Raw genomic sequence first — 21,728 nt, forward strand, 5'->3', positions numbered from 1 at the left:
GTAGTGAGGATGCTTCCACTGGTGGGTGAAACTCGGACAAGAGGGCACAGCCTGAAAATTAGGGGGAGCAGAATTAGGACCGAATTGAGAAGGAACTGCTTCACCCAGAGGGTCGTGAATCTGTGGAATTGCATGCCCAGTGAAATCGTTGAGGCTTCGTCATTTAATGTTTTTAAAAGTTAAAATAGATACTTTTCTGAACGGTAAAGGAATTAAGGGTTATGGTGAGAGGGCAGCTAAGTGGAGGTCAGGCCACAAAAAGATCATATTGAATGGTGGAACAGGCTCGAAGGGCCAAATGGCCTACTCCTGCTCCTAGTTCTTATGTTCTTATTTATGTGGACATACCTCACCATTTTTCTATATTGTCAGCTGATGCTAGTGTACCAGCTGTATGAAAACAGCTTTTGCTAAAGTTTATTCCTCTTACAAATTCCTAAACATCAGATTGTCAGTCAGTGGCCAGGCATCATGGAAAGTGGCAGCTTCAATCTGGTCTTGCATATTTTATGGCAGGAAGTGCTATCAGACAAGGGAACCAAACAATTACCTGGACTTTTACTCAATATTATGGTATATATGCAGAAAATATTAAAAACTCTCAAGGTGTAGAATTTACAATGCTTTTAAAATCATAATTTTTACAACCCTATGGGATATAAACTATTTGTAGCTTCAACACTTAGTAAAGAGGCAAGTACCATTAGAATAGAGAGGTTTGCGGAAGGGATGACCCTTGGAAAGTACCGTTGCCAGGATGAGGTACTGGAACCCAGACACACAGAATAAAGCAGTGTTTTCGTAGTTTGGGAGTTTGTTAGAAGTACTGCCATTTACAGGAACAAACCTTAAGAAACAAAAAAAAACAAATCCATGTAACATCATTTGGACAAAGCAATGCAATCTGCTACACTGCAAGGTTTTAGGTGGAATTAGGAATGTGGACCCATGGATCTAACTCTACTTTCACCACTTATGCCAAGACAAGAAATGAATACAAATACCAGAAAACACAGGAATGCCAACAGCTGTTTTTAATAATGTTATTGTACCTCATCTCCAAATGCACTTGTTGATTCTAATCACCACTGAATACTAACCAACTACTCTTACACACAGATTCTAGAGTAACAGAAAAAGACCTTCAAGTCTGTACTGGTCAAAACAAGCACCTAACTATTCTAATCCCATTCCCAGCATTTGGCCCAGTGCACATTTAAACATTTAAGTAGAATTTTGAGGGTTTCTGCTTTTACCATCCTTGCAGGCAGTGAATTCCGAATTCCCACCACCTTCTGGATGAAAGATTTCCTTACATCCCCTCTAAACTTCCTGCTCCTTAACTTAAACCTATGCTGATCATTGATTCTTGCACCAAGAAAGTTACTTCTTGTCTACCTTAACTATGCTCTTCATCATTTTATACATCTCAATCATGTCCCCTTTCAGTCTCCTGTGCCCCAAGTTAAACACTCCAGTCTATCCAATCTCTCTTCATAACTAAAACATGCGAGTAAATCTCTTGTGCACCCTCTTCAGTGTAATCGCATCACTCCTGTAATGTGGATCCCAGTACTGTACACTACACTCAAGCTGTGGCCTAATTAATGTTTTATACAATTTTAGCATATCCTTCCTACACATCAACCATGGCTCAGCTAATAAAGGCACATATACCAAATGCTTTCTTAGCCACTTCATCTACCTGCCCTCCTACCTTATGGGACTGGTGGATATACAAATCAAGGTTCCTCTGAGCTTTCAGGATCCTACCATTCATGAATTTCTTTACCTTGTTAGTTTTGCTCAAGTCCATCACCTCACACTATAGACTGAATTCCATTTGTCTATGACCAGCCCATCTCTATCCTGTAATCTAAGGCTATTCTCCTCAATATTTGTCACCCCACCATTGTTTTTGTCTGTACCTGCTACTCTGGCCTTCCTACATTCATCTAAATCATTCATATATAAAAAGGGACCCAACATTAATCCCTGTGGACATAGGCTTCCAGTCAAAAAAAGTTAGAGTTGATCTGCATTTAATGTGTTTCTTTAAATCATCTTAGAACAGAATTAGAACTTTTAAAATTAATATAATAGCCACAATTGAAACCAAATGATTGAAGAAACTGAACCCCTCTCTTAAAGGAAGAAAAGCTTAAAAACTATGATCGGTGGTCTTTGCTGCACGCTCATCTTGTAGGTCTGGTGTTGCTATATTAACCTTCCTACATTCATCTTAAAGCATTCATATATAAAAAGGGACCCAACATTAATCCCTGTGGCCACAGGCTTCCAATCACAAAAAACCCCTTGACCATCAACTTCTAGTTCCTACTTCTCAGCCAATCCCTGGATCCAGTGAGCCAAATTCTCTTAGATCCACGGGCTCCTTAATATTGGTCCCGCATGCAGGACCATCGCTGAAATCCAAGATGACATCACCTGCATTTTCTGCATCAAAATTCTCACTTCATCAAAAATGTCAATCAAGTTGGTCAGACATAATATCCCTTAACAAAATCAAGTTGACTGTTCTTGATTAATCTCTTTCTATCCATGTGCAGATTAATTTGACCCTCAGCCTGGCTTCCAATAGTCCACCATGGCTCAGTTTAGACTGATTAACCCGCAGTTTCCTGGTTATCCCTTCTTCCCTTATTGAATAACTACTACGTGGCTGTCCTTCAGTTCTCTAGCATCTCTCATGAGGCCAAAGAGGAACTGAAAATTACTGCCAGTGCACCTGCTAATTCCTCTCTTGCCTCACTCAACTGACTGAGTGATATTTTATCCAGCCCTGGAGATTTGTCTACTTTTAAGCTTGCTAGACAACTCAGAACCTCCCCCCCATGTTGATTTCTTCAACTGTATCACCATCCTCTTCTCCCATTTCAATTCTCTCATCATCCTGCTCAGTTGTGAACACCAACATAATTTATGTATTTCACACCCTACTTCCTCTGCTCCTCACACTATCATTGCACTCCTTAAATGGGCCCAACTTTCCCTAATTATTCTTTTACCCTTAAATGTACTTGTAAAACAACTTAGGATTTTCCTGTACCTGTCATTATCCTTTCATGCCCTTATGCTTTCCTAATTTACTTTTTAAGTTCCCCTTGCACATTCTATATTTCCTTTAATGCTGTTTTGAGACCTCAGTACCTACCATAAGCCTCCCTTTTTCTTTTCACTCAATCCTGTATGGCCCTTGATATAGGAGGTTTGCTGGATTTATTTGTTTCACCCTTCACATTTATTGGAACAAATTGGCTTTGTACTCTCTATTTCTTTTTTCAATGTAGATGATGCAGACTTGCCTAAAATGTAACAGTAAGTGCTGGAGAAACTTAGCAAGTCTGGCAGCATATGCAGAGAAGAAAAAAAAAGTTAACTTTTCCAAATCCAGCATGTTGAGGATTTTGCACCTCTATTTATCCTATAGCGCACAAACTTTCAGACTGAAACAATAAGGTTTCTCCCAGTGTTGTTGACCTTGCTAAAGTAAATCAGTGGCACCAGCTACCCTCTGGTATCTCTGAAATCTAACAGTGAAATTATGCCATATCTGGAAAAGTCACAGGACAACTTGTCCTTGCCCTACTTGAAAATTCATACACACCTCCAAAGCAAATACCCAGAAGTGAAAATTTCAGATAAATTCCCCCCCACCAACCTCCTCATTAACCCTGGGATGCCACTGGATCTGTCATTTAAGTGAGTCCCAAACAGAGAAACACAAAACTTTGGAATATTCTTTATGGCTTACTATTTCATTGTGTCAATTTAGTACATTTTAAATGCAATATCTTCAAGAGAATAGCTATAGATCAGGAATTAAAAGTGACAGACTTACCAGCTCTGAGCAGTAGTGACTGTGTAGGTGAGGACCTGAATCAGTATGACCAACAAGGTCTGTAAGAGCAGGCTGCCAAGGATTGAAACATTGATCAGACTTCCCACAGGCCTTTGTGCCACAAGCTCTTTCGCAGGCCCCGTTCGACCCATAAGGACAGCCACAGTTGTAGTGATAACCAGGTCAAAGTACAGGTACTGCCAATCACCCAAGTTAGAGTTGATCTGCATTTAAATTTTTTCTTTAAATCACTTTTGAACAGAATTAGAACTTTTAAAAAAAAGTATAATAGTCACAATTGAAACCAAATGATTGAGGAGACTGAACACCATTATTAAAGAAAGAAAATCTTAAAAACTATGATCAGTATGATTGGTCTTTGCTGCATGCTCATCTTGTAGGTCAGGAGTTGCCACATTGACTGTATGTGGTCAGATGTGGTAAATGTCAGAGCAGAAAATGATCAGACCTGGGAGAATAGTCAACTAGGCAAGGCACTGGGAGACACACCTGACAAACATGAAAGAGAATGAACCAATGTCTTCAGAAACAGACAGGTAAAGCAATTTAGAGGGAACTGTTCCTTGTTTTTAACCTATCTTCTATGGAGTCTCTCCACATCAAATAATTCTTACTAGACTAAACAACGAGTTGTCTGTAGTTTCAAGTTTTCGCTGTTCCATAACTATGTGCAGGTATAAAGGAGTTGTCTGATTTCCTGTTCCCTGGTGTAATGTGTGCACCATCTTCTCACAGTGAAACAGCCATGAGCAGGTGGGCAGTCTTGGGAATAAATCCCATCCCCTCCAACGTACAGGGCCCAGTACTAATCAACCACCTGTACCACCTAGCTTCTTTCTAATTCTCACTGTGGACAATTTGTTCACAAGGAAATAAGCTAAGCAAACCTCTCAGTGTACAGTATACATAAATCCACTATACAGTATTTGTATACTTACTGTGTATAATATTAACACAGAAACAAACTGGATCATGCTGTACATGGCCATGTATTTGAAAACTCCAAAAGATGTGACAAGAGAGGCTCGTCCTTCCCTGAAAAGGATGAAGCAAGCTTGTTTTACACTGGAACTGGAAGAAGGGCATCGTACTTTGAATAGGCAAATATAAAATGATTCAATGTGTGAAGATACGGACAGCTAAGGTCCCAAGAACAGACAGTAACAGTTATTGTGCAGTGACTCCAGGATTGACACAAGCAGTATGGTAACAGTAGTTAGCAGCACTAGTTAGTGCCCTGGCCTATGTTTTGCTCGCACATACTCTTTCAAGATTGGTGATAATTGCAAGCAGAGTGGCACCTCACAATAAATTCCATTAGAGTAAACTATCAAGAAACTCACTGAATGACCATTGGGACACACTCAATGTTATCTATTTTTGAAGTGAACGGGGATGCCACTGAAGCCTCAGCTTCTGAGAGCGAAATTCCTGCATCTGCAGCTTTTAAAGCCCCACAATCATTGGCTCCATCTCCACACATTCCTACATTGTATCTGGAGAAACAGAATGAACATAAAATCAGGAATTTACGATGTTACAAAGAAATACACATAACTGTTTAAGAATCAAACCACAAAGTACAAGATGACATATCTAGAATTTTATAACCAGCTACTTGAACTTCAATCTTCATGAAACCACGTTACAATGTTAACAATTAGTGGTAACATGCTTCATAGATTCTACTGTGGGCCACTACAGTTATACAACACAAAATGAAGCAGTCAAGGAATCGGTTTGGAAATCCCACTGCAACAGTCATTCTCCCCAGAATTTCAAGATGAGAATACTTATTCATCCCACAGCTGCAAACTGTTTCAGAATGGAAAGTTCACAGGATGATCCTCTGGCATGAACAAAGAATACAGCACAGGGGAACAGGCCCTTCAGTCCTCCAAGCCTGCATCGACAGTTTGCTCTTCCATACTAAAACTGTTTTCACTGACAGGATCTATATCCCTCTATTCCCTTCCTATTCATGTAGTTGTCCAAGTGTTTCTTGAATGTTGCTTCCACCATCTCCTCTGGCAGTGGGTTCCAGGCACTCATCACCTTTATGGTGAAAACCTTGCCTCACACATCTTTTAAACTCCGCCTCCACCCCCACCCCCAATTCATAATCTAATAAACTTCTATTAGGTCACTCCTCAACCTCCTGCGTTCCAGTGAAAACAAACCCAGTCTAGCCAACCTTTTCTCACAGCTAAAACCTCCCATACCAGGGAACATTGTGGTAAATCTTTTCTGTATCCTCTCCAAAGCATCCACATCCTTCTAGCAGTGTGGTGACTAGAACTGTAAAACTGCAGGATGTCTTGTTTATCCTTATACGACCCTTTCCAAATAAAGTAAAAGATGCTTACAGCATGCTTACCATCTTATCTACCTGCGCTATCACCTTCAGTGATCTATGGATTTGCACACCCAGATCCCTCTGCATATCAACATTCCTAAGGTTTCTACCATTCACTGTATAATTTCCACCTGTACTTGACCTTCCAAAATGCATCACCTCACATTTGTCTGGATTAACTACATCTAACATTTTTCAGCCTATGCCTCCAACTAGTCTGTATTCCGCTGTATCCTCTAACAATCCTCCTCACTATCCGCAACTCCACCAATTTTTGTATCATCCACAAACTTATTAAATTAGACTAGCTACATTTTCCTCCAAATCATCTATGTAGATCACAGCACTGATCCTCATGGAATATCTCTAGTCACAGATCTCCTTTGTGAAAAGCATCCTTCTAATGCTACCCTCTGTTGCCTGTGACTAAGCCAGTTCTGTATTCATCTTGCCAGCTCACTCTGATACCATGTGACTTCACCTTTTCTATCAGTCTGCCATGAGGGACTTTGTCAAAGGCTTTACTCAAGTCAATATAAATAACATCAATTACTTTTCCCTGGTCAATCATAGTCGTCACCTCCTCAAAAAACTCAATCAAGTTAGAGAGGCACGACCTTCCCCACATAAACCACGCGGTTTATCACTAGTAAGTCCATTTGCTTCTAAATGCAAATAGATCTTGTCCATGAGAATCTTTTCCAATAATTTCCTTACCACCAACATGAGATTCACAGGCCTGTAACTTCCAGGATTATCTCAGCTACACTTCTTAAACAATGGGGCTACACTGGCTATTCTCAAGGCCTCCGGGACCTCACCTGTGACCAAAGAGGATACAAAGGTGTCTGCCAATGCTCCAGCAACTTGTACTCTTGTCACAAAGCTAGTCCCTTTTTTCTCTAGAAGCTGTTCCTTGGCTCAAGAAGACCCTGTCCTTGATTTTGTTCAGACGGGCAGTAAACCAGGCCGGACTCCAATCAGTCTGGTTTGGTACAGAGATGATAAGGATTTTGAGTGGCCTTTTGTTTACATGTAAACAGATGAGACTTCAAGCCAAAGTGGTCATGCTTTAGAAGTGACCTGTATAAAGAGAGGGGAGTGGTCAGCTCTCCAGCTGATCTGAGCAGTTTTAGTTCAGTCTGAACTCAGAAGTTCAACAGGGAGCTTTGTGGAAATACTCTCTTTTCTGCTTTCAACTTCACCTGTAAGCATGTGTTCCATTTATACTGGTTTTTAAAGGGAGTTTGCTTATTGGGACTTGTGTGTATTCAGAACAGCATAATTAAGTCGAGCTGGAGAGGAGTTCTTTATTATGTTCTTTGTGCTTCATTGTGTAATTTTGTGAATAAATTTTTTGTCTGTTCTAAAATCTAGTAGTCAACTTAGCTATCTTACTCCGGGTAATTTTTACCATACACTTAACAAAACAAATTGCAAAGTTAGGCCTAGGGCTGCCTGCTTAAGAATGTTTTGAGTGGTTTGGCCTAATCCATAACACTCTTGCCTCCCTCAGTATTCTGGGATAGATTCCATCAGGAGCAGGGACTTATCCAACTCAACACTTTTTAAGATAACCAAGATCATAGCATCCCTGGTCATCCAAGGTTCATGCAACTTGCCATACCTATCCTTCATTCTCACAAGAGAATGTGCTGCTTCTGAACTCTTATCAACTGCTGGTTGAAATACTCCCACATGTCTGATGTGGATTTACCCTTAAACAGCCACCTCCAATCAAAATTCTCCAGCTCCTGCTGAATATTGCTGTTGCCTTCCTCCAATTTAACACCTTCACCAGAGGATTGCTGTTATCCCTATCCAGGAGTACAGGTAGTTCTCCTATAACACCGTAGGTGCTTTCCAGTGAAACTTTGCTCAATAGAAAATCTCTTAATAGAATTCATGGGGCCTATGGGAAAAGTGGGGTTAGGGGAAGACCAGCAAATAAAATCACTCATGATTGTTAGGCTTTTGGGTGATTTTTGAACAAAGTATAGCACGGCCTGAAAGAAGGTTGAAATCATATTTATTAAGGAAACAAAAGTAAATTAACACATTACATTTAAAAAATATTGTTAATACAAGGACAGAGGATCATCATCACTACCTTCAGGTGCAGTTGTGGTTGCTGAAATGGGTGGCTGCGGTTCATAATTTACAGTATTTTTTTGTTTAAAAACCTCTTCTGCTTAATTTAGATTCAAATCACAGCATTTGAAAACTAGGAGTGACTGAATTTACATCAGTAACTAGCCATTATCTTTTGCTGACTTTGAATGACTCATCAATAACTGAGCTCACAGAATAGCAACACCCATGGTTCCATCTCTGATTTGCGCAATGGCAAGTATGTACACAACTGAAGTCAATCTCAGGTAAGAAGAGGCAAAATTAGCTACAGCCCCTGACTCTTTTCCATACTGGAAAGTGAATTTGTATGAAGATGACATGGTTTGCATAATAACTGTTAAAAATAACTGGCACACAAACACAGGAGATATTCAGCAGGATGCCTGTGGAACTGTACCCCAGGACATCATAACATTTAGAAAGGAGGGATAAAATGTGCTACAAAAGGTATTTTTCCAGGTCCCTGCATTATCTTTAGTAAAAAGATCAGGTGGGTGTCCTGGTTCTTGGAATTTACCATTAATCCTTTCATCAGCTACTCATGGGCAGGAAGACAGTGCACTTGGCACGACCCTCAACTTTAAAACATCTCAAACCACAGCAGTTCAGAATATTAAGTACAGAATATATGCATTACAATCCGCGCTCACCACAAGCACTGGAGTAACCAATACATCTCTTCTACATTTATTATAACCATTCAATTATTAACTTACTCCAACTTCTGTAAACTCTCCACTAGCTGTGTCTTCTGATTAGGGGCCATTCGAGCATACACAGTCCCTCGAATCAGGATCTGGGAACAAGCATTATGAAACAAAACAGACTAAAAGTTCCAACATTAATCCATTATTAAATAGACGCTGCCTTATATTCCAGCTTGTGCTCTAAATACTGGTTTTAAATAGACTGAGCCTTATTATTAAATATATTGCATTGTATTCAACACAGAACTGTTACTAGTTCCCATTAGATGTATATTCCTCAGCTTCACACAGACTGTAATAATAAAAGGTACTTTGCCTAAACTGACAAGTGTCAGAAATATTGCATGTTCCCATTTAAACAGCACTGTCGCCTATTTAAACCCGTTGTATTTTTTAAAATAACATGACTGCTCCTTGATAAATTGTATTTGTTAAGAACATTTACGAAAACACAATGTATGCACATATGCATGGAAAAGAGCAAGCAGGCTAGAGAGAGGCCACAGATTCAATACTGAAGCAGCCTGGTTTTCTAAAGTTAACACTAAGATTCAGAAACTGAAATCCTGGAGTCAGAATTTAATTTAAACTCATTATTACCAAGATCTGTGCCAATCCTTCCCAATAATAGTGTTCTCCTCAGTATTACAAGACTCCGAGCATTTCCTGTTATCATTATTACAACTTAACCTTAGAGCCAGAGAAATAAATAACATGCAATTCTCCTCCCGATTTGCAGTAAATAGATAGTGAAAATCAGGGTCAAATTCTAACCTTTTGTAGCAGATTTGGAAAATAGTCATGAACTACTGCAAAAGACTTTCCATTTAGTGCAAAATGATAGCAATACTGCTCCAAAGAGTGGTTCCCAGGCTGTTCCTGTTAGAACAAAACAAAGATTACTGAAAAAAACCCACCAGTACAGGGAAAGTCAGACCAGAACAGAGGCCATGTACAAATACATGGCAGACATATGGAAAGCCAACCACACCATCTCCACCTGCTTCCTTACCCAGTCAAATTTCAGTATGTTCTTAAATGTATGAGGATATTAGCAACAATAAGGCCAAAAGACAGCAAATGATGAAAATCTGAAGTGTAACATGAAAATGCTGAAAATATTCAACCGGTCTGGTAGAATGTATGGAGAGAAACAGATTTCAACATTTCAAACTGGTGACCTGTAGGCAGACCAGCGGCACCACTTCTAATATCTCTGCTCTCACCATAATACCGCCTTTAAGTTGTCAATATACTGTACTGAATGTTCTTCCTCCTCAGTGCCTCTTGCACCAAGAGTCAACACTGGGATTTCTACTTTTTAAATCAGGATCTCAAAAAAATAGGTAAACCTCATTTTCCATAGGAAGTCATTCAGAGAAGATTCTCCAGGCTGAAGGCACTGTCTTATGACATAGTTGAGCAAGTTAGGCTTTACCTTTTGAAGTTTAAAAGTATGACAAATGATCTTATTAAAACATAAAAGATTTCAGAGAGCTCAGCAGAAAGGTGCTGGGAAGATGTTTCCCTTTGTGGGGAAATCTAGATCTAGGGGCAAGTTTCAAGTGAGTGCTGTTCCATACGACAGAGGTGAGAAGGTATATTTTCTTCTCAGAAGTTCATTGGTCTTTGGAATTCTTCTCTGTGAAAGCATTGGTAAGCAACTTTTTAAATATTTTCAGGCCTATGTTTCGCCTGATTTTTGAATTGCTAGGGAGTGAGCAGCTAAGACAGTGGAATTTAACGCCATAATCAGATCAACCAGTATCTTGTTGAATGGTGGAGCAGGCTCAAAACGGCCAAATGACCTATTCCTGCTTTAACTTCTTATGATTCATAGTTGACTATCATTGTTATCCACATAACACTCTTAAAGCTAATGCCATTTTATCAATCTAACTGGTCTCCTCTCAAGTTTTTCAGCTGGTTTGTTCTTAGATACATATGAAAGGACTGACTCATTTCAACAAGTAATGCTTTAGACAAAGTTCATAGTGACCTCTCACTAGCACTGCCATTATCGATCTATAACATTGTTAATAATTTGCACAATTTTATAACCCAGAGGATAGTGTTTCCTGAAGTTCTACCTGAATACCTACATCCCCTCCATTCTGCTGGCCTGGTGCTGGTTCTGACAGCAGGAATTTCACACAAGCAGGTTTATCACGAATGGGCGGGGAGGCATTGGCAAAAATGACTCTATCGTTCAAACCCACCATCCCACAATTCCTGGCAACATTGAGAGCTGTTAACATGTTGTCTCCTGGAAGAAAAAAAGATTCAACAAAATTACTGATAGCAAGGACCCCAGGGTCAACAATTAGATCCAGAGCACTCAAATGGTCAAAATATTGGTCCTATAAAGGCAAGATGTTGATCCTTCCTAGTTAGCCAAAGCCAATGAATCCCCAGATCTGAAATGATGCATAATAGGGTGAAGAAGTTGAATGATGTTTTTCTTCAACAAATTGAGCTTAGGGATGTGTAAAGAATATACTTTTTGTTGTAATTTGAGTTTTAACTTGGCAGAAATAAAACTGGGATTTTGGAAGGAAAAACTGCCAACTCTAATGTCAATTCTGCAAAGGCAAAAATTGCACGTGATTCTGAAAGATTCTGTGGTTATTTTTAAAGCTATTTTGCTTTGTCACAATCTGTGCTATTTTTGCCCATGTTGGAATTGAAGGGTGGGTTAGAGTTGATGGTCAGAACCCCTTACCCCTCCCCCAATGAGTTGAAATGTCTAAAACTAGGCGGCATGCATTTAAGGTGGGTGGATGAGAGTGAGAGAGAGAAAGTTCAAAAGGAGATGTGAGGGACAATTGTTTTTCACAGTGTGGTAGGAGTGTGGATGTGCTGCCAGGGGCGGTGGTGGAGGCATACAGTAGGAGCATTTAAGATTTCTAGACAAGCACATGAATATGCAACGATTGGAGGGGTATGGACCAAGAACAGCCAGAAGAGATTTGTTTAATTTGGCATCATGTTAAGCCCATTCCTATGCTGTATAGTTCTATGTTCTATGTGGAGAGTACCTCTGTTCCACAGAGGAAATGGTGAATTAACACTTCCATGAACCTATAGGTTTCACATCAAACCAAAATAATACTGCCCATATTGAAATAGCTCCCACCTCATCCAACAGCAGTGTTGTGTCTATTATGTAGGTAAATGTGGCATTAAATCATGCTATAACATCAACATTACCATTAGAGGCAAGATAAATGTCCAGCCAATCAATTTCAGTGACTTTGGAAGGGTATTTAATAACTGGGACTACCTACATTATAAACCAACATAGCTCCAACCACCATGGATTTTATTTACTGTCATGTGTATTTTTTTCATAAAATACAGCAAGTAGAGCTGTCTAGTATCACCACTAGCCATCTTAAAGCATAGAAAAAATAAACCGAAACATAGAATGAAGTGGCAGAAAAATGAAAAAAAAAGTGTTCAACTTTACAGTCGTTCTATTCAGAGTGAGTGCCCGCTGTCACCACTGGATTGAAGTTGTCACTTTTCAACACCATCTTGCCTCAATCAACGCCCTTGCTGAATGACGCCAATGCAGACATCATCGACGCTGCCAGATACTGCACCAGCCTAAACTCAACTCTACCACAACGAGTCGCTTCAGGCCCATCTCATCAATGCAGCTGCTGCTTATGCTGGCAGATCTCATACGGAGCCCAAACTTGCCTCTGCCTCCATGAAGCCGTGCTGGACACAGATGTCATTGCAAATCCAAGCTCACTTCTGCTGCAGCAACCATGAGACAGCTTATTGATGGAGGCACCACCAGGAACTCAAACATGCATAACTCAGCTTTTCAATGAAACAACTCACATCCTCAAACCAAACCTGAAAAGGTGAGCAGCAAGAGCCAATCACACCAGAGTTTGTGAAACTGGGACCAGTTGAGGAAAAGGCTGGTTGGTTGCAGTGCTGAAAAAGAGATGTGCAACAGAAGACTCTTGCTTCTATGTACTGACTCCAGCAGGGGCTGGTAATATCACCGAGTCATGACGTAATTTAAGTTTTCATTTTTAAAAATCTGAAATTCAAAGCCAGTCCCAATAATAGTGACCATGAAACTACCATCAATTGTTGTAAAAACTCATCTCAATCATTCATCCTTTAGAGAAGGTAATCTTACAGCCTCACTTGGTGTGACTCCAGATTTGCAGCTAAGCATTGGACTTTTAAACACATTAGGACGATTAGAAATAGATAACCAATGTCGGCATTTGCCAGAGACTCCCATGAGAATAAAAAGTAAAGTTGCAGAGTTGAGGATTCCCTTGCACAAAACACTACTTCATAACTGTAACCTGGAAGTTGATTCAAAGATAGGATTTGAAGTTTAGTCTTACAAGACATGAGGTTTCCAAGTTCATGATTTAGTCTGGATTCATTTGGATGCTCTCTTCCAGTAGCAATAGTTTTAAAAAAATCAGAGTTAACGGCTTTTCTGGACTAGCAGGGACGTTGGCAAAAACAAAAACTCTATCATTCTGATAATTTTCCAAGGGCTTTTGCAGAGATGGTGATGTCAACTGAGTACAAGTGATGGCCTCTATGATGAAATGTCTGAATTGCACCATTCAGACCGTTAGACACACAACTGCTACCCGGATGAGATACCAAAGAGCTGTTGCCACTTGTGGAACAGTAATCCAATAAGAAATCAACATCTCTGGATATGGTAGAAAATCAAGAGGATGTGCAGCAAAAGACTGAAAATCATAGAGGTAAAATAGAAACAAAATGCAGATCCTGATGACTGCACAGGGAAGTATTAACAACAGAAACCAATAGAGGGCATTCTATGATCAATCAATATAAATATCAGCAAAAGGTAATGCAATACCTGTGGCCTGAAATGTTTGTGCAACTTCGTTACAGCAATATCATCCCACATGACCCCAAGTCCCCTACCTGTCACCATTACAGTACGAAAATTAGCTCGATTCAAGCATTCAATTGTGGGTTTCGTTTCTGGCTTCAAGATATTTCGCATAATGAGGAATCCTAGGAATGTCATTTCACTGTCCACAAAATTCCTGGTAAAGAAAACACAATAATTATTGAAAACTGCAATTCAGCCAGACACCGCAGCTTGCTGTGCAATAGTGTGTAATCTATCGTTTTAGAGGTTACACCCTAGTTTCAATTTATTGAAATGCTGAAATTAGAGAGGGCAGAGCAGTTAAGCTTTTGCATAAATGTTGTATTGTTAGTAAGCAAGAATTGCCCAGACTCATGTTACAGGACGGGAACAGAGTAGTGATTAGTTGAGGCCACATGTGTGACATGGGAAGGAAAAACAAATTTAAACTAAGAGAACTCTGAGGTCCTATGAAAGAAAGAGTAGGAGACAGTGTCCTTAGTTTTAATACAGGTGGAATGAGAGAATTAAGAGTTTGTTAAACTGAGTCTTTAATTTTAAGGAGTGACAAGGACTGAGGAGTGGCAGACGGAAGTTTAGTTTAAGTGTGAGGTGTTACATTTTAGAAAGACAAATCAGGGCAGGACTTGTACACTTAATGGTAAGGTCCTGGGAAATATTGCTGAACAAAAAGAACTTGGAGTGCAGATTCATAGTTCCTTGAAAGTGGAGTCTCCGGTAGACAGGATAGTGAAGAAGGCATTTTGTATGCTTGCCTTTATTGGTCAGCGCACTGAATCTAGGACCAAAGGAGAAAATGCGCAAAAATCTTAGCAAGTCCGGCAGCATCTGTAAGGAGAGAAAACAGCTGACATTTCGAGTCCAACTGACCCTTTGCCAAAGCTTTAAAAAAAAGGGAGAAATAGGGAGGCATTTATGCTGGGCTGAGAAAAGGTGAATCATGGTTCCAGAAGCAAAGGTAGCAATAAAGAGGTGATAATGACAGTGCATAGAGAGATTATAGGGAGATTAGGAGCTGTGAATGACCAAGGCTGAAGCCAGTGCTATGTGACAAAATATGGGGGGGGGGGGGGGGGGGGGGAGAGAATGGGGAGCAAGAGAAAGAGAGACAGAGACAATCAAGAAATGAGGTACAGAACAGTGTAAAAAAATTTTAAAAGGGGTAAATAAAATAAATGCAAAAAATTACGAGGGTCAGTTAGACTCGAAACGCCAGCTCTTTTCTCTCCTTAAAGATGCTGCCAGACATGCTGAGATTTTGCAACATTTTCTCTTTGGTTTCAGATTCCAGCATTCGCAGTAATTTGCTTTTATCCACTGAATCTAGAAGTTGGGAGGTCATGGTACGGCTGTACAGGACATTCATTAGGGTCATTTGGAATACTGCATGCAATTCTGGTCTCCCTGCTATTGAAAGGATGTAGTGAAACTTGAAAAGGTTCAGAAAAGATGGATGTTGCCAGGGCTGGAGGTTTGAGCATGGGGAGAAGCTGAATAGGCAGAGGCTGTTTTTCTTGGAATGCTGGAGGCTGAGGGGTGTCCTCATAGAGACTTATAAAATAATGAGGGGCATGGATAGGGTAAATAGAGGATGCCTTTTCCCTGGGGTTGGGGAGTCCAAGACCAGAGGGCATAGATTTAAAGGTGAGAGGGCAAGTATTTAAAAGGGACCCAAGAGATAACTTTTTCATGCAGAGTGATGAGTGTTATGAAATGAGCTGCCAGAGGAAGTGGTGATACCGAGTACTGTGACAACATTTAAAGAGATATCTGAATAGGGAAGGTTCAGAGGGACATAGGCCAAATGCTGGCAAATGGGACTAGATTAATTTAAGATATTTGGTCGGCATGGAAAAGTTGCTGTAAACCTCTATGACTCTAAGACAGGAAAGCTCAGAACAGTGATGACTATAACAGTAGTTACGCACCTTTCTAGCTTATGTACTGCCTCAAAAGTAATGTCTTGACTTAATATTTTGTATGCAAGCGCCAAAACTCTGTACCCGTCTCTGGCGTAGTACCTTAACATTTCCGAGAAGTCAGCAGGAACTGTAAGGAAAAACAAACAAGTATATAATTAGAAATGGATGGCCTACGTTTGCACCTACGTCATATGGACTTACAGGTTGCAAATATCAGCATCTCCACAGAAGTCTGCTTCTCATTTCAAGTAAAGCATAGGATCCCATGGACCAAACCCCTGCTCATTCCACTGATCTTTATCACAAACCCATTTTGTTAATTTGTTTTTCCACCCAGTTGATGTTGGGCAGCTGGAACTTACTGCCTGAAGGGTGATGGGGCCAGAAGCTCTCATCACATTTACTACACTTGGATATGAACGTGAAGTGCTTTAACCTACAAAGCTACAGATCAAGAGCTGGAAGATGGGATAATATTGGATAGCTGGCACAGAAACAACAGGCCTGATGTCCTTTATCATAATACACCTATTAACTACCAAACATACGATTATGATGCTTCTCCTTGTCCATTGTTTCTTCAAGTTTCTCCATCATATTACATACCAGAGCTACATACCATGTTCTCCTTGGTCCTCAGCTCTGTATCTCCCTACAATATATAGACAGGGCCTTCTGTCCTGTCTATATATTTTCCTTACTTCTGCTCTCATTTCGCCTACAACTAGTTTCCTTTGGCTTCAGCGTAAACCCTAATCAGCCTGAACTGATCACCTGCCACTTCTGTTATCTCAAATACATTCTCTTCCCTCTTCACTTCACTTTTTGATGTGACCATTTCCCCTCGTACATGCAGGTTCACTCTTCTGCCACTCTTGCCAGCTGCTTCTCCAGCAGATGCAGAAGATACAATATGCATTCTGCCCCATCATTGCCCAGGGCCACCAAACATTCCCTTTGAATGAGAAAACTAATTTACTTGCATTTTCTAAAATCTAATATTATTTTATCTGCTATTTCCTAAACATTTAAGAGACCAAATAGGAGTCATTTTGCCAAACCAACTTCAATTCTCAATCCCACTTATGCTGTGCCCTATCCAACTCTGGCTGTCAACATTATTTGAATGGAGCAAGAAATACCTTTCCACTGGGCAATTTATGGTCTCCCTGCATTCAAGAATTCCAACCTCAGTGACAACTGTGTTGTGTGTTAACAGGGAATGCACGTAATGTTAATCACAGCTTTGCTAGGAGCAGGTTGTTGCTTGCAGAGTCTTCTCATTGGCTCACCAAGCTGACAGCGTAGAGTTGGTACGCATTCTTGCGGTTAACTCTTTTAAACAATTAAGCTATTGAGACACTTAAGCTGGTTCAGCTTCCCTTTCTATCTGCCTTCTACCAACTCATTCTGAACACCTCAGCTACTCACAAACTGTCTTGCAAAAGTCTCCAATATCTCTTGTTGCACAGCTACTTATTCTCATTCCAGCCATCAGCCAGGTTCTGCCTTAAGCACTTTACATTCTGCTTCTTCACTGACATCTGTGTATAGGTTCAAGCTTTATTTAATACTATTTCAGACCCAGATCTAACAAAGGATTGACACAAATACCTTGGGTAGCATTTCTATCTCTGATCCAGAAGTTCAGGATGAGATGGCCAATGAAAATGCTTTCACCACCCTGCCAAACAGTTTGGGTGGCCTCCAATGCATTTTCAACAATTCACACTTCCCATTATCACCTATTTCGCATTGAGGTAAAAACAATGACTGCAGATGCTGGAAACCAGATTCTGGATCAGTAGTGCTAGAAGAGCACAGTTTCTGAGAGAGTGTGGCCCTCAGCTGAGGCAGGGCTGACTGTAGATTTCTGAGAGAGTGTGCTCTTCCAGCACCACTGATCCAGAACCTATTTAGCATTTACTACTTCCATTAGCAATCCCTTTGTTTATTTCCCTTTGTTCACCTCTCTGGACACCATTTCCATCTATCCATCTCATTCCTCCAGACTGTCCCCTCCCCCACCCTTCATCATCAGCATAAATACCACCTTTTCAATTCAGTCAGAGGGGCACCAAACTTGAAACATTCATTTTCTTTGCCCCAAAGCGCTGCCAAACCAGCTGACTTTCTCAAGCAACAAAAACAGAAGTTGCCCGAAAAGCTCAGCAGGTCTGGCAGCATCTGTAAAGAAAATCAGAGTTAACATCTTGGGTCTGTTGACCCTTCCCAAAATTGATGGTAGCTAGATAAACGTTAATTTATATGCTGACGGTAGGGTGTGTGGTGGAAGTATGGAATAAACAATAGGTGGGGATAGAGCCCAAAGAGGAACAGAATAGTTGGATAGACAAATGAGTTGATAACGATCTGGCTCGGAGGGTGAATAGCTGTTAATGAGGACTGTTAGTGACTAACAATAGGCAGTGTGTCATGTGATAAAGCCTGGTGTGTAGGGTAGGCAGCTAGGACATGGGAAAAGCTCTAAAGTTATTGAATGCGATATTGAGTCCAGAGGGCTGCAAGGACCCCGAGTGGAAACTGAGGTGTTGTTCTTCCAGTTTGCACTGAGCTTTGCTGGAACACTGCAGCAAGCCTGAGACAGATGTTGGTCAGGGAACAGACTGGTGTGTTAAAGTGGCAGGCAACTGGAAACTCAGCAACTTTTTTTGCAGGCAGAATGTAGATGTTCTGTGAAGCAGTCACCCAGATTATTCTAGCACTTTGATTCTGTTTGAGTATCAACCTGAATGTCCTTCAATGACAAATGGTTACACTGAGAGATTCATGGTCAGTCATGTAATGGTGAGAAAATTGGATTCCTTACCATTAGTAATTACTATCACTCTGGACTACAACATGCATCCAGTCACAGCACTCATCTCAGAGGTTCAGTTGGATGGACAGCTAGAGTGAATTAGGTTAGGGCAAACAGCAAGGATAGGACTACCATTTGAGCGAGAATTTATTCAGAACCTGATCCCCAGCCCTGCTAGTGTGCAGGTTGTGGGGTGAGAGTCAGACCTGTCTTCAGGCAGAGAACTCAGTGAAAAATCATTGTTCATTTTGTAACACCATAATGTCTTACATTAGTAACTAACCTGGAAACCTCAGCACTTGTTCATAAGTGGAAGAATTCTTGCCAAAATACACCAAGTCTGAACTGGCCCTGATTTTAAGTGTCAGATCATATTATTTATTTGAAAAAATTGTGGTGTATTTATTTTAATAATCTGGCTAATTAGGAATGATACATTCATAGCCTGTACCACGTTTAAGACTGGAAGAGTTCTTCGCTGTCTGAAAGATTAGGGCTTCCTCATTCAGTTCCATGGGATGACTTCCACCATTTTGTTCTTTACACTCACCCATTTGAGGTACTTGTACAATTTATCCAGCCAACCAAATAGCTTATTTTCCCGATTCATCTTGTGAGGGTCTTTACATACACAGACCACAGTGAAGTAGATTTCTTCACCACCAAATTATTGTGTCCCTTCTGCCACTTTCGGCTGTATTGATCATATTGTCCCTCCATCCCTAAAGCATGGAAGATCATGAAAACCAAAGTATCTAACAATTCTGGAAAAATCACTTTAACATCTAAACTTTGACTACAGCCTAAGTTGTTGAATAGTAAATCAAAGCTTAAAATGCTAAACATAATAGATTCCAAACATTATTAAATTACTTCATACTCTTGGGATATACAATATTGATCCCAAGTTGAGAGTTTTAGTCAGTTACCGGTTTCCTTTACACAAAGACTCGCAACCATCTCAGGTGCTCCCTTCAAGTATGCTTCTATTGGCAAATTTCCTGGTTTCTTTACGATCACACTCATTCTTTGAAGCGATGAAGCAAAGGGAAAACGACGAAGAATCCCCAAACTCATCTCTTGCTTCTGTTGGAATGGAGAAAACACAAATATGCAGCAAGTTTGTAGATTGGATCTTCTTACTTTTCAGGAGTTTTGCCTTCATTCTGTCTCACCATATTCAGGAAAACAGGACAACCTATTGGTTGACTACCCCACAGCACATTGTTGCTTTGAAGCAGCTAACTTACATATGAAACAAAGCTACAACAATACGTTCAAGTTTGTGTAGATGGAATTTAAATGTGGGGGGGGGGGTTGTGACTTGAGATTGGAACATTTTGGAATACTGTCATAGCAGCTATTAAGTTATTAAGCAATACTTACACTGCCATGAGACTGTTCTTCCAACATTGGAGGCTTCACGATGGCAACAACCTTCATTCCAAATTTTGAAACAATATCTGACTTTGTAATCTCATCTGACAGAATCTGAAAGAATAGACTTTCAATGTAAAGGGAAGTCATTTAGAGAATAACTCAATATAGAGAACACAGCTTACATATACTGTCAGCCAAACAAAGCAAGAAAAACTGCACCAAAATGAACAGATGACATGAACAACTCTGGGTCCAACTCAAAGCTATGACAGTTTTCCTAGTTATATTCTAGTGTTGATACTCCAGGAATCATGCCATAGTGGAACAGGACATGGGCTTTGTCACATGTCGATATCCATCAAGTCGGCATCGGTGTTTATCAATATTGTGGATTGTGGGAAGCTGGGGTGTTTGGATGCAGTGTAACTATCAGTGTGTAACTGAATACCTTTTATCAGGTGACTTCAACTTTGCCATCCTCGAGTGACTGCACAGCACAAAGTGACCTTGGCAAAGAATGAGTGGGGAAAGATGAAATGACAAAAAAAAAGTTTGAAATGATTAACTTTATTTTGCCATCTGCTCTTTTGTTCTGTTAGTTCAGATTAGACCGAGTCAGATCCTGCTTCAGATTTTTCTTTAAGCCACTGTTATAACTGCCTGACTTCATTTTAATTAATGTAAAAAATTTCATGACGTTATTCAAATAAAACAAAAGGCAACTCACTCGGTGGTGCTACCCAATATTACCCTTCAATTACCAATTTTTAAAAAAAACTGATCGCTTGCTCATTCATCTTTCTGCTGCCATTTCTGAGACATCACTGGTACAAAAAAGCTGCAGCTATGTTCCACATAACATTAACTGTACCACAATGCGGAGTTTGCTGTGTAACACTACTATCATAGGGCAAGCCAGACAGAGAACAGCCAGGGAATTCCTAGAGGCATGGCATTCATCCACAAATTCCATCAACAGACACATCGACCTGGACCCAATATACCAATCACTACAGCAGACAGCTGAAACTGACACCTGGAAGCGGCAAGGACAGACCACTATAAATGCCGGAAGCAACATCAAAGAAGCGCTTCGCAGGAGGCTCCACAGCACTGATGATGTCTCCTAGCCAGGGGACGAAACGTTTGCAACTAAAACTTCTAGTTCGGCGAACAGAACCACTACAAATATTTCCATTTGAGAAACTGTTGTGCAATTCCAAACATAATTAGCTCAAACATTTGGGAAACTAAATTTTAATTTTGGGTAACAACCTTGCCTAACGTGGCTCTTGTAAGGGAAGTTGTATTTTATTGAATAACAGAAAGGGTGTACCAACTAATTGAAAACTTCTCCTCCCATCAGAACATAGCACATTTGAAAATCTGGTCTCCCAATCAACCTACCCAACCAGTTGATTCAATCATCTTGAGGTCAAGTGGGTCACCAATTGGCTGATTGTTCAAAAGGGTGACACTATGACAGGTGGCTAGAGCATGGAGCATTGGACCGCTAAAATGCCGGATGTTATGAATAATTGGCTCAAAAGTCTTGTCCACCACAGGTACAACTCCCCAAACATCCAGGCCTTCTTCTGTAAGTGTTCCAGT

At 40.3% G+C, this 21,728-nt stretch overlaps 1 protein-coding gene across 5 annotated transcripts in view; it reads right to left on the minus strand.

The window, feature by feature from the left end:
* atp13a2 (ATPase cation transporting 13A2) overlaps positions 1-21,728 on the minus strand; it is a 100,997-nt gene that overhangs the window by 8,141 nt on the left and 71,128 nt on the right. For 4 of the 5 annotated variants that reach the window (XM_060852330.1, XM_060852332.1, XM_060852333.1 and 1 more), the window contains exons 16-27: positions 21,525-21,728; positions 20,124-20,228; positions 19,667-19,823; positions 15,923-16,043; positions 14,024-14,148; positions 11,170-11,345; positions 9,854-9,958; positions 9,089-9,168; positions 5,227-5,379; positions 4,822-4,918; positions 3,863-4,086; positions 702-847 (exon numbers count right to left, since the gene is read on the minus strand). In XM_060852330.1, the coding sequence (XP_060708313.1) occupies positions 702-847; positions 3,863-4,086; positions 4,822-4,918; positions 5,227-5,379; positions 9,089-9,168; positions 9,854-9,958; positions 11,170-11,345; positions 14,024-14,148; positions 15,923-16,043; positions 19,667-19,823; positions 20,124-20,228; positions 21,525-21,728 (1,693 nt within the window). The remainder of the gene's footprint in view (positions 1-701; positions 848-3,862; positions 4,087-4,821; positions 4,919-5,226; positions 5,380-9,088; positions 9,169-9,853; positions 9,959-11,169; positions 11,346-14,023; positions 14,149-15,922; positions 16,044-19,666; positions 19,824-20,123; positions 20,229-21,524) is intronic. The other variant, XM_060852331.1, reaches the window with a different exon arrangement.

Source organism: Hemiscyllium ocellatum, chromosome 37 (assembly GCF_020745735.1).
Source record: "Hemiscyllium ocellatum isolate sHemOce1 chromosome 37, sHemOce1.pat.X.cur, whole genome shotgun sequence".
In the NCBI taxonomy this organism is placed as follows: Eukaryota; Metazoa; Chordata; class Chondrichthyes; order Orectolobiformes; family Hemiscylliidae; genus Hemiscyllium; species Hemiscyllium ocellatum.